Source organism: Misgurnus anguillicaudatus, chromosome 22 (genome assembly GCF_027580225.2).
Source record: "Misgurnus anguillicaudatus chromosome 22, ASM2758022v2, whole genome shotgun sequence".
NCBI classification, from domain to species: Eukaryota; Metazoa; Chordata; class Actinopteri; order Cypriniformes; family Cobitidae; genus Misgurnus; species Misgurnus anguillicaudatus.
Window position 1 is genome coordinate 7896094 of NC_073358.2, and position 16646 is coordinate 7912739.

The window sequence follows — 16646 nt, forward strand, 5'->3', positions numbered from 1 at the left end:
CATTTTTAGACAATGCTTGTTTATGCAAAAAATAAGCTTTTTATATCAATGACTATGCAAATTAGAGTTAATCCATGGTCATCTAAAATGTTTATTAATTAAAAAGTTCTGTCAAGTGAGCTTCGGTCAACGACGAGGACAACTCAGCTAAGTTAGCCAGGACTTTTCTACACCGCCAGTTTATTTTTACAGCCCGGAGATTATACAGATGCTGATGTGTTTAGTTTTCATAGCATCATATGTGAGTGAATGTCTTTAATAGGGGACATAGTAGTGCATTTGTATGAGCATTTAAATATTTGTAAATCAAAATACACCTGATGACAGTTAGAATTTGAAGTATTGAGTTTATGTTCTCTATAATACAGTAATATATTCTGTATATGACCATATTATGGTGATCCTGGGGTCGTGATGATGGGGCCCTTGAATATTGTTGCCCAGGGTATAACAAAGTGTTAATCTGGCCCTGCATATTAGTACTCCAGTGGTACATATTGGTATCTCGAAGGTGCAAATTGGTACCCAAATCGTCAACTTTTGTATCTTTTTTCTAACAGTGTGAGGTTGACAACATATTCGGAATAATGTAAATACGTTTCAGGTCTTATACCCTGTTCACAGAATAAATGTCAGGTATCATTTGTTTGCTAAGTGATTTTTTTTCTCAAGCTGGTACTGAATAATAAATTTCCTGGATTTGGAAAGCTCAGAACAGTTTTATAAACAGCACTTTTGCTATGTGTTGAAAAACTGCAGACAAAGCAAGAGCTGATCCAAGAGCAGTACGGTCCTGCTGAAACACTGATACATTTTCTCACCATTTGGGAACTGCAGCTGCGGGGAATTAACGTAGAAAGCAAACCTTTTCAATTAAAAACCACACCGTATATCTGAGTAGAATGACGCTGTTGGCTGATGAATTTCGACACCCCGCTAACACAACTTGGACTGCGCTACTACAAACTAAACACGACTTTAATGTATGTTTGGATATGTCGGCTAATTGGTACTTTTTAATCATACAGAGCTTTGTTTGGATTCTTTTTCAAGCTAAAAGAGATAAATTGCCAGAGTTTTACAAACCTGCACATTTTTTTTCTCAAACAGCCATGTGCGCGGCGATAACGTACGGCCATAGCAGCTGTCGCTGTATTTACTGTACTTTCCAACATCTCGAGGAAACAAAGAAGACATCCTAAACAGGCCGGTGTGAGGACAGCGAAGTTCAGTGGGTTCACATGGGGCCCTGTTTATGTCTACCGAGTCGCTTTTTTCTGAAAGCTAACGTACAGCGCTTGGCAGCGTGCCGACTGAGGTGTAGCCATGAGCTGTTGGAGGGCCCACCATTCAAAAGCTCTGGAAAAAAAGCCCAACCCAAATTACACACAAAAGGAAACTGAGACAATGCCTGTCTTCCAAATGACTAAAGTCTTCATTTACGTATTGTTAATATGAGACACGTTTGGCAGATAGAAAATAATGGATGCTTAAAAGTCCACTAATTTTTCATGGATTTAAAAAAGGGCCTTAAACTTAAAAGACAAAATGCATTGATCAAGAATGCATTGCAGGGAGTTGACAACAGTTGACCAGAACGCACACTCTTACAACTTAAAGGCACAAAATGTAATAATTTTGCATTAAAATATCCACAAACCACATGTACAGTACATAACTGTTAAAACAATCCAAAATGTCTCCAAAACTGTTTGAATCTAAGAAAAAATAAAGTCCGTCCTCATTGCAAAGGTGTCATGTTTGTGTTATTCTCCGTTTCTGCTTTTGCATATAGTTGACTTTATGCTGCACGTCAACGTTTGACATAAAAGTACTTGTTTCCATCAAGCTACACCTTTTAAAGAAAATCAAACTAAAGATGTACACAACCCATTCAAATGTCAACAATCAAACTGTATGACAGGGCCTTTTCCAGGGGGGGTCACGATTGTCCAAATCCTCGATTCCATTTACATTTTTCGATTCTAAGGTCACGATTCGATTCTCGGTTTTTACAGTTTTTTGAAAGCATTAAAAATGCTATGCCATTTTTAGACTAGACTTTTATGAGATATAATATCTGACCTTGAACCCGGAGTTGCCCTGCCATCTTAGTCGTGCTGCCAGTGGAAAAATATGGTACATGCACATAACTGATAAAACGAAACTTCCTGTCGGATGAACATTCCTGTCAGTACTTTGCACGCTTGGTGTTTTTTGTTTCCCATGTAAAGAGCAGCTTGTGTGGTGTTCCCTGCATCTGCCATGCTATCTTTTGACTGGCTGTAGCTAGCTAAGTTAGAGGAGATTGACTCGCACACAAGTTTTTTTCCCACTTGGCAATCCGACCGGACGTGACATGGGGGCGGGGAAGCATCGACGATTCCATTTTTTAATTCAAAGTTCGAGGTTGTGACTTAGTTTTGTGACACCCTTAGCCTTTTCGTAACCCTTAATCAACTGATCTTCGTAAAGCAGCGGAAACCAAAATCATACTGAACCAAACTCATTTTCCCATACTGTCCTTCCTGCTGAGCAGATAAGCAGGAGCTGTGGATGTTCATCCAGCCAAAGCAGAACTAATTCAAGACCTTCTGAAGTAGTGCAGAAATGTAATATCCCAGGACCTCTAAGGCCACAAATTAGCAATACCTTTGAAGGACTGATCTTTCTGACGGGTCATAGACCTCCTAGATCACTGATCTACCTGCTTCACATCTTTCCATACATCTATCTATCTGTCTAAGGTTTGTGCTGTCAACCAAGACAAGTATGGTCACTTCTAGTGGCCTCCCGGTGTTTTGTGTCCGCTCCCAATTTATGAGCATCCCATGAAGTTAAACTGCCTGGGAGCACTCTGACGTGTGTCTCTCAGATGACAACAAGCTGGCTGTGAAATTCTTTGAGCTGACCCCAACCCTGAGCCTAAGAAGTATGTCTGAAGACCTCACACAATGTACTCAAGACATTTACACAATACACATCAGCACACAGCCGGAACTGTTAGGGACTAAAGCATTGAAATCATTGGCATGCAACGTAAAATCATAGCTTCCCATACTGAAAAATCCAGCAAAGACCAGCATAAGCTGGTGGCTGGTTTAAGGTGGCAGTAGCTGGTCTAAGCTGGTCCTCCCAGCCTGGCAAAGCTGGTGGGTCAGCTGGTCTTCCAGCATTACCAGCTAAGTCCAGCTAGACCAGCTTAAAAGTGACCAAAACACAGCTGGGAGACCAGCTAAAACCAGCTCACCAACTTATGCTGGTCTTAGCTGGATTTTTCAGTAGGGTCATATTACAGGTCAGCTAATGGTTGAGCATAGAGAGACAATTTTTCTTATCTGTACCTGTCCACATATCTCAAAGTTGGTTCTTCAAGGATCAGGCCATGCGGCGAGTGCGTGAATGATGGCTGGCGAATCAGACGATAGTGCAGAGGATGACACGCCTGGCACAGAGGACTGTCCGGCTTTGAAGCCAGCAATGTGGCATCAATTTCCAGATGCTGCTCCATGGTGAAGAACTGCACCCCGTACACTTCTTCATTCACGTCTAGCTTGAGCGTTAATGGAGTGTCGCAGAACACGTACTGTGGACCCAGTGAAATGTTGTTACCGCTGATCGTCAGAAGAAGGACGTCGTGGATTGCCGGCAGCCCAGTGTCCTCTGAAGAAAAGAAGGTGACCCATACGGTGAGGGAGTCGGGTACCAGTGGATATGCAAACTCTAGCTGGAGCATGCAGCCCTGGGGTGGGCAAGACGCTGAGCCAACGCTGCTCGAGTCTAGTCCAGCATTGGGACTCCATGTGCGAACGCTCGGTTCACAGGCCTGCTCCACATCGGGTGGACCTAAGGATAACAGTGAATTAAGTTTGAATGATTACCCAGATTTGTCACTTGCTCATGTATTTATGCGTTCACATAATCATCCAAATGCATAGGAAATAACTAAAGAGATTTGGTCAATCTTGTTGCAAATAAACTGTATAGTGGCCCCCTAAAAGTAAATTCAAGTACGTCATTGCATTTGATGACAAAATATCAGGCACTTGGCAAGCCAAGTTTTTTAAGAATTCATTTGCAATTCGGTAATTATGAAGTCAGTTTCCCTCAAGTTCACACAGGTGTCCGAGCAGAGAAAGCCCAGATGCTGTTCATCATCACTTTAAATACGACCAAATGTGCCCAAATATTTTCAGTCTTCATTTTTAACAGTACGACTTTTGTTTTACAAGAAATGGTTTGCTTGAAAAGTGTGCCGGTGTTAAAAAGATATTTTTAATTCCGACTTGATGTCCAAATACTTTTTGGGTCACAGTAACCTCACTGAATTAATGATTTTTGATCAAACTCGTCAGATGACAAATGGAAAAGAACGTGTGGAAAAACCTGCTTGAAAGTTTATTTTGGTTGACCTCAGTCAAGCATCATTTGTAAACTGACTGCAAGTTACATGACAAATGGAAAAAATGTGGGGAAAAAAGATTTGTTATGTTTATTTGGTTGACCTCAGCCAAACATCTAGGTAACCTCCCTCACAAGTCAGATTAGCGCCGCAGACTCAGATATCACCGTTGTTGAAGAGCGGGTATTTGCTGTTCAGTCGGAGGGCCAAAACAAACTGGGATGTTCTGAAACTGGATTCATTTTTACAATATCAACCGCATATTTTTGTCCTAAATGTCTCCCGCTTTGGTCCCCCATGGATGTATATCAGTTGCTGATCAAGGGAATTTAGTAAGAAATAATAAATGGAAAAGGGGAATTGGACTGAGCCAGATACAGTCTTAAAGGAGCATTCACTTTTTTGAAATAAGGCTCATTTTCCAGCTCCCCTAGAGTTAAATATTTGATTTTTACAGTTTTGGAATCCATTCAGCTGATCTTTGGGTCTGGCAGTACCACTTTTAGCATAGCTTAGCATATTTTATTGAATCTGATTAGACCATTAGCATCGCGCTCAAAGGTGACCAAAGAGTTTTGATATTTTTCCTATTCAACACTTCACTGTTCTGTAGTTCAGTCGTGTACGAAGACCAACAGAAAGTTGCGATTTTTATTACATTTCAAAGTGACCGTCACACAAGTTACATTAAAAGTTACCTAGCTGGGGACTATTTTGTAGGGGAGCTGGAAAATGAGCCTATTTTTGGAGTGTTCATTCAAGTTCTTAAGAGAAAGTGCATTTTTCAAGCAAGCCAGCTATACAATTTTCCATTTACTCAAATCTTTAGATGGTTATGGTTAGTATATGGTTAATTGAGTCATGATGCATGATGGTGCCAAAACACAATTTCTGCCAGCTCCTGTCGTTTCGTAAGTTTTGTTCTGGTCGGTAAAACTCACTTGTCTTGTCTTGTTGACATAGCCACGGCCAGTCTTAGTAAAGTCTGGCATCAGACAGACTCTTGAGGTGGACGGAGACGCAATCCATTCCAAACATTCCCGATTTTGTGTCTCGTATTATTCGTGTTTTCAATCAACTTTGGCATCCCACAATCGACCACAACGTAATTTGTATGGCAAACTGCGATGACTTTGCACATATTCGTTCGTTTCTTGAATTCCGGCAATACGATAAGGGCATCACTTCTATAACACTGCCAATTGCAAAAGTCAACCGAGGACACGAGGGGTTCCTCGTATAACCTCCTCGATGATTTAGGACCGAGGGCACGCATTAGACGTGCAGGTGAACGGTAAAGGGCAGTGCTTCAAACCAGCTGCAGGCTGTCAAAGTCAGGTTTTGTATCCGATTGTAAACAGTGGAAAGATGGCCCGGGCAATGGAGTTACACCAGGGAAGCCGTCCAAGTGCAAAGCATAGTTAAAACGTTGTGGCCATGGCAAGCCTGAGCATGCCTCTCTCAGCTGACTTGTGTGTAGCTGCCGCTGGGCCAACTTGGCTTCGAAGGACGCAAACATGCACTTAGGGCCTTACCCGCCTGACTTTTAAAAGCATCCAAATGAAGCGATTAAGTAATTAAACAGAAAAACAGCCAGCGCCTGGAATGTAGGTCTATAATGTTGTTTTCGACGTCAATTCATGTTATGGGTCTGGGGCACGGTGAGCACTCAGGTGAGTTTATTAAGATGGCTTCTTATTAATTACATGAAATACAAAACAACCACACTGGATTGTTCAAATTTGTTATTATGGGAGAAACCCGAGTATGGTCGTTTGGCTTCGTTCTGCGATACCGGATCAAAGGTTGAAGTACGAGGGCAGGGCCATTGATAGGGCACAGGAAAACATGACTCATTCCCCGTGGTAAAAAAAACGTTCACTGGTGTGCATAAAGCTCTATGGACCAATTCTTCCATATGTCCAAATTTTTCAGACCTTAAAATAAACACATGAGAAAATAAAAAAAATTATGACAACCCCTATGACTAATTTTTTCCACACGTTTTAGTTCATCTCCTCTTCGTCCAATATTGGCCTCGCTTGGCATCCTGTGTTGGGTGCAATGCTTTAATCATTTATCCGACTCAATAAAACTACACATTAATGGTTTTGAAAGGCACTCACCAATTAAACACAATTTCCAAGTGTCAACAGAAACAGGTCTCTTTAGACTTTGCCAAAGCAATCAGCTTAAATCCAAACAGGAAACGTCCAAAAACGATTCAAGAAGGCCTCTGTGTACGTATTGAGACTTAATAATGGCGCAATGCGATCGTAATATTAAAGTGATTACGTTATAGTTTTCCTCATTTAGCTAAGAGAATATTTTGGACGCCAGTGCCAATAGCATCCATAACAGCTGACAGAGGTAAATCGATAACGAGTCAGATCGCTTTAAAAGTGACGGCACGATCTTTGATTATTTTCTGGAGTGGTCAATCTGTTCTTAAAAATGCTGACCTCCAAAAGCACCACATAATGGCCTTTATGGCATGGTTTTTGGATAATATTAGAGTCTGAAATGCCTGTTCAGATTTAATAGCATCTTACCTTCTGCCTCACGAGGGCTCCAGGAGCCGGACGGGGCACAGGGTCTGGGCGAGGAGGAGTTGGAGGCGTACTGCAGGAGGACGCCAATCTCCGTACATCTGCCACAAACTGATCCCACTTCTCTAGGAAATCAACACACAGCCAAGGTAGCAACTTAGAAATAGCAACACTGCGAAAAAATGTAGATGCGTATAAATAGCACGAAGTGTGAAAATCGTGCAATACATACACCAAATTCCACTTTGGCATCCATATGATACGCCAATCCTTCCCATTCACCTAAATGGCGCATCTTTTTTTGTTGTTTTATTTATTGGTTTCTCTTTTTTTCTGTTTTTTAAACAATTTTCACTTGGGTTTAGGGTTAGATTGGAGATTTGCTTAAGGAGGTTATTTAATATACAGGTTTCTCCATGTTTTTGACTATATTTAAGCCGTGATCGCTTGGAGTTGGGGTTTGGTTAGGATGTCATTTTTATATAACAAAAAGTTGTTCTAACCCTAAACCCAAGGCAAAATGATAAAAAAATATCAAAAATTGAGAAACCATAAATAAAACGGCAAAAAAAAGATGCACCGTTTAAGTGAATGGGAAGGACTGGCGTATCATATGCACGCAAAAGTGGAATTTGGCGTATGTATTAAGAATTGTGTTGTAAATATACTAAATACACTAAAAGGTGGGAATTGCATCACAGGTATTGTCTTACATTAAATACATATATAATAATTATATTAATTATTACATTGCTTGAAATTACAAGGTTAACAAGTGAAGAGTTTCGTTGCAAAACGAGGTAAATCCATTTTTTAAAATTTTTGTCAAAACATGTTTATTATTACGTTATCATGTTATTATTTTGTTTTATGGTGCTACTTAGCTGTATTTTTTAAGTTATGAAGGTTTAAATCAAAACAAACCAACTGCAGTTGCATTGAAATTAATTGTAATGCACAACCAAAAAACGAGATTTCTGAACAATTAAAAAAACGGTGGATATCTTGTTTTGCAACGAAACTCTTCAAGTGTTTTTTGGTGTAAGATCAATTTCTCTTCAGTAATCTGGATGCAAACTCCAAAATTTTTCGGACTATTTTCAAGCTATTTCATTGAACTTGAAGTTTACTATCCATGGAGAAGTTCCTCTTTGTGCCAGGGTTACGTTTCTTTCCGTCATGAACTTTAGAGGCGAGGCATTATTTATGTGGGCGTAGTATTTAAATTAAAATAATTTTTATATGGCACATTTATCAACATATGATTATCCGTACGACGAGATTGGCGAATTTTTTTACGAAAAGCACGTGAACCTTGCCATAAGATGATATTTGCGCCCAGATCTGCGCTCGTTTCTATGTTAGATTGATAAATGAGGCCCAGTAATACTACACTGTAAAAATAAAATAAATAAATAAATAAATGACATCAATTGGTAACACCTTTAATATTTAAACATTTTCAACTTACATTTTTCACTTAAAAGTGGGAAAATTTAGGTTTAAAAAATCAGTTTTAGGCGTTAACCAATTAAAGTAATTTTTGGATCCATTTTTTACTTTTTACAGTGTACGTCCTTACTAGGGTTTCAAATTGCGAATTTCTCTGGATTCAAATATTGTTGTAAACATTTTGGTTATCGTAAGTGCATAAACAGTATGTTAACGAAATAAATCACACTGTGCAAAGGGTTTTTGGTTATTTTAAAGGGACACAAGGCAGCATTTTTATGTTAATAAATCATCTTCGTAAGTTGGTATATGCAAATGACTCATTACATGACGAATGAAGACTCTCTCGCCCACCCCTACCGTCTGTAGGAAGAATACCCCACTTGCAAGTTCGCTGTATCCAACCCGGTGTCCTTCAGTCTCGTAAAGTCTCAGATATAGAAAGCATTTACTCCCAGACACTAGGGGGAGCTAGTAGAAAAATAATACTCAGACTTGCCTTGTGTGCCTTTAAAGGTCCTATTTTTCCGGATCCCATTTTTCAAACTTTAATGTTGCTGTTAGAGAATAAATAATACCTGTAAAATATAAACTCAAAGTTCACTGCCAAGTCCCCTTTCAAAGCCTACAGCGAACGGATAGCTTGGACTACAGCCCTCTAGTCCAAGTTGAATGACGTCGGTAAAACAGTTTTTGACTAAACTCCGCCCACAGGAATATGTCAGTCGCTAGCTCAAACGGCTTTGCTAAGCTAAGCTGCTATCAAATCACAACACACTAAACAAACTACACAATCAGAATTCGATACGTATTTCTAAAGGAGGGAGTTCACAGAACAAAAAAGACATCAGCACGTTTTTAGGACAGTAAAAACAGCTATAAGTAAATTGCGTGAAAAAAAATGCGTTTTTACACGTGAAACATAAACACATGTTATATTGCGCACTGTAAACACAATCAAAGCTTATAAAAAAACAGGAAGAACATGACCTTTAATGCAAAATATTTTGTGCTTTTAATAGAATTATGAACTACTTATCAATAAACTACCAAAACTGTCAGAAATAAAGGTACAAAAGTTGTCACTGGGATGGTGCCCTTTAGGAATGCCGTAATATGTACCGTTTTTGAGGTACTTATATGCACCCATGTAAACTTTTTGAAAGGGTAGTGACAGCTTTTGTACCTTTATTTCTGAGAGTGAAAACTGAAATGATATATTTCCTCTTTATATTGATCTTCACAAGACGTTTTTTTACCCAGCATTGGGTCAAAAATAAACAAACCATCTGTTTGGTTAAATTAACCCAGAAAATGTCCCAAAATTAAAATAAAATTACAGCTCAGCATGTTGGGTTTGTCCCTTTTTGACCCAAAACTGGGTTAAAAAACCCCAGCATGATATCATTTATATGATACAGCTGATCTAACAACAGCTTAGGTCCCCAGTTCACCTGTCGAAGTAATGTCCAGTGAGTGCTGGGAACCACTCCAGCGTAAGCGAGTCCTGGTCCTGCGCTGTTACTCGAGGAGGTAGAGGAACAGGAGCTGGTTTACTGACAGGTCTCCAAGACTGGTAGACGAGATCCAGGTAGCAGTGCATCCTCGCAACCTGATTCATGGTGAAAGAGTCTGTGCAGCCGTCATCTTTTGGAAAACAAAAATCAAGTTTAAAAATTCGTAATATTATTAATAAGTGAGTGCAGGTGCATTGCACGCCTGTATGAAAGGAGTCTTGTGTGTGGATGTGTTAAATATGTTCACTGACCCCAAAACGCATTTGGACACTTAAGCTCCGGTTCAAATGCATGAATGCCAATGTAACAAATTACAAAATAGAAATGCATTTAATTATGCAAAACATGTTAAAAAATAGACACCTGGGAAATCAAGATATACACATGTTTGGATTCTTGTTGTCAGACGTAGGAACATATCCATAGTTAATGTGATGACTGTTTAGTCTGTGAGGACACCTGTGCGAACCTTGAGGGCTACTGACTTCAGTCATCTACCAAAAAAATCAAGTCAGTTCTTAGAAAATCATTTGATGCATTCATTTGTTTTAGTTTAGCTTAAGTCTCCGAATACATCTGGTGCCCGCTGTATTTCTGCTTGTGTCTACACGTCTCACCGGCATAGCTCATGTAGTTGTTGAAGGGAGTATTTTTAAAGTGACGTCTCCCGCAGGTGTCGTTGCACGGCTCTGGGTCTCTGCAGTACTTGTACTTAGGTGTGGGGTTGGTATCGGCACACAGATCTCCCGTTTCAAGGGAAGGTTCGGTCTCCAAACAGGCGTCGTTGCAGGACTCCACCTCTGAGATTCCTCTGAAGACGTGGTACAGTCCGAGGCTGTGGCCGATTTCGTGGATCATGGTGTGAGTGTGGCCGAATGTGCCATAAAATAAAGGGTTTAGCACGATCCCACCTCAAAAAATAGACGAAAGGAGAGCAGGTATCATAAGTGGAATCGTTTTCATACTTTGGTAATTCGTTCTTAAATGTTTAATGTGCTATTTGTGATGAATAATGGCTGGAAAAGGAAATGATAGTCTAGACTCAAAACCTCACGTGCATAATTATGTTTGCTACCATTGCACTCTGACATCATTGTAGCACCTTAAAATGCCTAAAAACTTTAAAGAGTTAAAATAAAAATAAAGGTATCCTTTTTAAAACCTTTATACACATACGTAAGATCAGGTTGATGTGTTTATTTACCTAAATGTGTTAAAGCTTCTTTATCCCAGGGCCAAGTTGCCACACCAGCCAGGTCTTCATCAGATGAGTTAGCAAAGAAGACATTCAAGTGTGTGGATCCATCCAAATTCAAAACTTCTTTCAACTCCTTCACATTCATGTAAGCCCTAAGACAGATGAACAAAAAAGTTTATTTTGTCACATTAATCCCAAAAAATCAAAGAAATATGAATAAATCCTGTTTGACAATCCAAAAAATACTTAAAATTGTTCTTTTGGCCCTGTTCTTTTCAATAAACCGCTTGGTCTTGGTTCACCAACTCGACTGATCCAGTTTTCGATTTTATAGTGGTTCTTAAGTGAATAATGACAAATTTTAGTATGTGTCACGAGTCATGTCTGTGTCTGCCCTGTTGCTGGGTGCATCCCAATTCAGGGTCTGCATCCGTCGAAGGCCGTATTTGAAGGCAAATGATGTCACGGGGCCGCAATAAAGGCTGTCCCAAATCGAAGGCTCTTTCGTTTCCCCTAAAAAATAAAAAAGATCCATAGATGGATTCTTCACGGACTCGGCTATCCCAAGATTCAATCATATGTTCATATGTGTTAAATTATGTCACTTTTGCCCCCAACTGTGTAACTTGGCACTTGGTAATTATTTTGCATTATTTTTACAGAGACCGACAAGTAAGGGATAATGTAGAGGCAGCCGGTAGTTATTGGGAAATAAGCCCCGACAGTGTGATCAGGACCCGACGCGAAGCGGAGGGTCTTGTATCACACTGAAGGGGCTTATTTCCCAATAACTACCGGCTGCCTCTACATTATCCCGCTTATTACACGGCTACTTGCCACTTAAGAAAAAAACTGGACATGAATATGAATTTGAAACATTATATTGGCATTTGTTTTAAATTAACATTTTTATCCTTCCGCGAAACTTTGCACAGATGCATAAAATGATCGTAATACCTTATTAAGATCCTCTGCTTCATACTTGTCTGTCTCCATTTTTTTGTTTTAGCCAGTCTTTGAGAAGTTTTAATGCCCATTCTGTTGTTTTTTTTTTTTTTTTGGTGTTGGCTTCGTAGCTGTCATGCTCTATTTTGTCAAGTTCAGTCTCAGTAAGCTGTCTGTGTCTTGTCGTTGTTCGTTCTTCTATCCACTGTTTAAATGTTTTGTTTTTTCCGTACATGTTAAAATGAATGTCAAAATGTTCCAGTGTTTGTCACAAGATGGCGCCAAAAGGTAATCTTTATTGATCTTTATATGGCGTGGAGCGATTTTACTCGTACAAGTAGTCCGGCTATGCGTTATTATTTTGGAGCGGTTATTATTTGAAAAGAACGAACCTGCAAATGTCTCAACTGACCAATCAGAATCAAGCATTCCAGAGAGCCGTGTAATAAGCAAAAAATAAATCCCAGACAAATCTTAATAAAAAATTGAAATAATGGAAAAAATAACCAAATGCTCTTCGCGTGTATTATACATCAAATACCTTTGCTTCAAATCTGCTCAATCCTAGCCTCAGGCCATTCGAAAATATCAGTTTGTTGGCAGAATCCATTAAAAGCCACATCGATTTTTCATCAAAGTCCTCTAAGTGCACGAAAGATGAATTGGATGAACAACGGTGTGCAAAGCAACCGTGGATCACATTCAAACTTGAGTCCCTTGTGAGTACTTCTACCTGAATACAACCTGTATGTGGCAGTTACATGGATCACAGCGCCCGTAATAGTGGTAGTTTCTTCATTTTTGCATTGACTTTCTTCATTTGCAATGTTTTTAGTTGCATCTTTAGTAATTTGCAACTTGCAAAAAGTTTTCACCAAAAAACCTTGCATGAACTTAGAGGGTTTTGCAGCGAAAGACAGTCAAATTTGTTAAATACCAATGAAACGACTAAAGTGACTTTTGTGAAAATAAGGCATTTCAATTTCTTACTAATAACCTTTTCATTGCAATTAAAGTTAAATTACTGAACCTAAAAATAAGAGCTTGATAAAAATGCTCAGTTACAAAAAAAAACATGACAGGCGCACTTAGAGTGTTTTGCATCTTTGTGTAATTGGTATAAAACAATTTGTTCGCATTATTTTCCACGTATCGTACATTTTTGTAGCTCCAGATTTCACTTTCTCTCCTGAAATGGACGGATTTGAAAAGCTATGTGTCCCTGATTGGCCAGCTAATCAGGACATTGTGATTGGCCTGAATACCTCTGACGTCAGCCGGAAATGTGACGCTCCTTACCATTTTCAAAAATTTGGTTGATAACAGGAGTTAACTTACAGTACAGGCTGAGTCTAAAGCGGGAGGAATTATGATAATGTCGGTCTTGTCTACAACACCAATTCCAGGAAGTAAACTGTTGCCTAGAATCCGTGTGTTTGTTGTAGTCCAAGAAAAGACGATAACTTGGGTCATCTTTAACGTTAGTGTTTGTATCTTTTGCATTCTTTTTGCAATGGAAATGTAAAAATGTGAATCGGACAATAGGTGCTTTTTAAACTTCTCCTGTGGTGTTCCACGTAGAAAACAATACGCGAGGAACAACACAAGGGTGAATACATAATGAAAAAATTTTCTTTTTTATGTGACCCATACCAATACTGAAATACGTCAGTCTCATGACAGACGGAAAAGCCCCAAAGAGTAAATAAACAGAAAGCGTTTGTGTGTATGTGAGCATGTGTCAATGTTTGTCAAGAGAAGCAGTGTTCTGTAATTTAATGGCCCTACTCAGGCTGTCACACAGGGAGTTTGTATTTGGACGGAAACCTGAGCCCCGCTCCGCAGCCAGCTTTGAGGTCAGGGGTCACCGGCCCTGTCTAGTTAGGAATGCATTGTGTCATTTGGATCGTTCAAAACACGGCCCATTTAAAATGCTTATTATTTCACCTCAAACACACCGGGCATGTTATTCCCATGCAAGCCTGTAGTGATAACCGTCAGGCAAGTCAAACAAAGACAAGTCTCTCCAGTGTGATAAATACCGGCTTGCTGGAGTCGTGCATTTCCATAAGTACAACAGCATGTAACCATGCATATATTCATAGTTAAGCAGACGTCTAGTATTTCACGTCTCCTCTCCTCTTCTGTCTTTATGGGAGGCCCTCACATAATTCTCTCAAAACATTTCCAAAGTATGAAAATGAATCAAAGCGCTCTTCCACCTCTACTGTACCTCCAACACTTGCGAACATGCTAAACACCCACCACCAGTATTCAAAATTAAAGAATACCCTCGTTCCTTATACAAAGATCTGTTACCCAGGTTCTTCATGGATTAGCCTAAATTCGGGTAGGCAACGTCGGTCCTGAAGTGCCGACGTCCTGCTGATTTTAGTTCTAACCTCGATAAAACCTTGCTTACCTGTAGTTTTCAGGTGACTCTTTAGACCTTAACGAGTTGTTCAGGTGTGCTTGATTAGGGCAGGAGCTAAACTCTGCAGGACATCGGCACTCCAGGAGTGACGTTGCCTATCGGGTGACCATTCGTGCCAGTTCCGCCGGACACGTCCCGAACATGTTTTCAGGTGCGTTCTCCGGAAGTCGCGTTGGTCGACCGCATACGTCATCAAGGCTTAATATTTCGGGTTCAATTTCAGAAAAGAACCCGTTACATTTCAAGGTAAGAATAAAACTACAATGGTTGTATGTCTTAAAAGAAATAAATCTTAATTTTCTAATGTATTTTAACTGAAATGTGAGAACCTCGATGACGTATGCGGTCGAGCAACGCGCCTTCCGGAGAACGCACCCGAAAACATGTTCAGGACGTGTCCGGCGGAACTGGCACGAATGGCCACCCTAGTTGCCAACCACTGCCCTAGACATTATGAAAAAGCATGTATTACTTTGTAGTGCTTTTTGATGTATTGTCCAAGGAAGACACAGATTTAGAAGGCAGTTTGACCGTTTTCAGTCAATTATTTTCCTGTAACCCAAGTACCATGGCACTACATGTTGTAAAGACGTCGGTCTTGCTGAAAGAGTGAAGGCCTTGAGATCAGTGTTCCCAGATTGGAAAGTTAAAAAGGATTGTATTTGGAAGAAAATTATCGTACACAATTAAAATGTGCGGATTACAGCAATTAACCTAAACAAACAACTTTTAAGAGCATGCAGATTACATCAGTAGATAAATAACTAGGTGAACCTTAGTGGGAGGGTCAAAACAACTGACTGTAAATGGGATTGGGAATGTTAACTCCTAAAAGAGTCATTCTCCATGATGATTGGCTGAGAAGACGTAATGTGAGAAGAGATAGAGTTGTGGCTATACGGCAACAGTCAAAATCTTATGAAATCTCGCCGGACAAGCAATGTTTTTATTCTAAATCCCTATTCTTATCCCTAAACCCAACATTTCACTGGATTTAGGCCATAGCTGTATTCCATCTAGCCAGGACCGCTGTTTTCATCCTAATCCTACCCCCAAGACTAAACCCAACATCTGGCGAGTTTTAGGCTGTAGCTGTATCTCTTCTAACCAAAACCAAGAGATGGAAGACATGCGTAGCAAGCATTCAAGTTCTTCTCAAAATGATGATGGTAGATGTTGGATCCACAGCTAGATTAAAGATTATAAAAGCCCTATGATTGCAACGACCATTTGAAGGTCACAAAATCAGAAAATGATCTTACATTATGATATTTTTTTAACACTGCTTGAGATAATTCAAAAGATTCGTACATTCAGGTAGACACATGTGCATATTACAACTATATATTTACTATAAAATTGGTATTGCTATTAAAACATGTTCGAAACTTTACGCCACATTTTTTAAAATCTCAACCCTGTGGAATCAGCATATCATGATATTTCAATATTGCGATGTTTTGTATAGTTATGCATCTCTTCTGTATATTGCGATTTGGCCAGGCTGGTTTGGTGACCGTTTGGCACAATATGCCTGAAAATGTATATTTATATAAGTGTATTGTGGGGAAATCTTACACACTAAAATTGAAGGCTTAGGATGTGATAATGGTACACGGACATGAGCAAACAAGGGAGGGGAGGGAATAGGGGCAGAAAATTGATGATTTGTTGCGGTGGTGACGTTGGAAGCCAGCGCAGCTGTCAATGAGAGGCATCACAGAGGGGAAACATCTTGTGTGGTGTCGACCTCAAATTACCTGCCTCATTCCACATGAACTCAAAAACATCATCAAAAATCATTTTAATTTTTCATTTTTAAACTTCTAAGACAATGTGTCCTTACAATATTCATTGCATTACATTAGTTTTTACTTTGGTCATCATTTTTGACTTTTTATGGGTAAAGAACATCCACTTCGATGGCCTCGGAGCACCAACTGGTTACCTGGTGAGATTGGACTAAACTAGCAGTGTTCTTAAAAATGTCTCTTAAGTCTTATATCAGAATAACAAATTCCTATGTAATCTGAGATGTATATCGTCGCTGCCCGATGAAACTTACGTATGTCCAAAATGGTTACTTTTCAGGAAGTGAAAAAACACCTTATTTCAAAACCAGTTGAATGTAGCGTTGTCATACTTGGTA

General features: G+C 39.6%; 2 protein-coding genes across 4 annotated transcripts in view; one reads left to right on the forward strand and one right to left on the reverse strand.

The window, feature by feature from the left end:
* The window catches only part of pappab (pregnancy-associated plasma protein A, pappalysin 1b), a 127587-nt gene that overhangs the window by 91829 nt on the left and 19112 nt on the right, over positions 1 to 16646 (reverse strand). For both annotated transcript variants that reach the window (XM_055200624.2, XM_055200623.2), the window contains exons 3-7: positions 11125 to 11270; positions 10538 to 10831; positions 9858 to 10050; positions 6955 to 7076; positions 3345 to 3846 (exon numbers count right to left, since the gene is read on the reverse strand). In XM_055200624.2, coding sequence (XP_055056599.2) covers positions 3345 to 3846; positions 6955 to 7076; positions 9858 to 10050; positions 10538 to 10831; positions 11125 to 11270 — 1257 coding nt within the window. The remainder of the gene's footprint in view (positions 1 to 3344; positions 3847 to 6954; positions 7077 to 9857; positions 10051 to 10537; positions 10832 to 11124; positions 11271 to 16646) is intronic.
* The window catches only part of LOC129440985 (uncharacterized), a 171553-nt gene that overhangs the window by 36695 nt on the left and 118212 nt on the right, over positions 1 to 16646 (forward strand). The gene's annotated exons all lie outside the window — the stretch shown is intronic.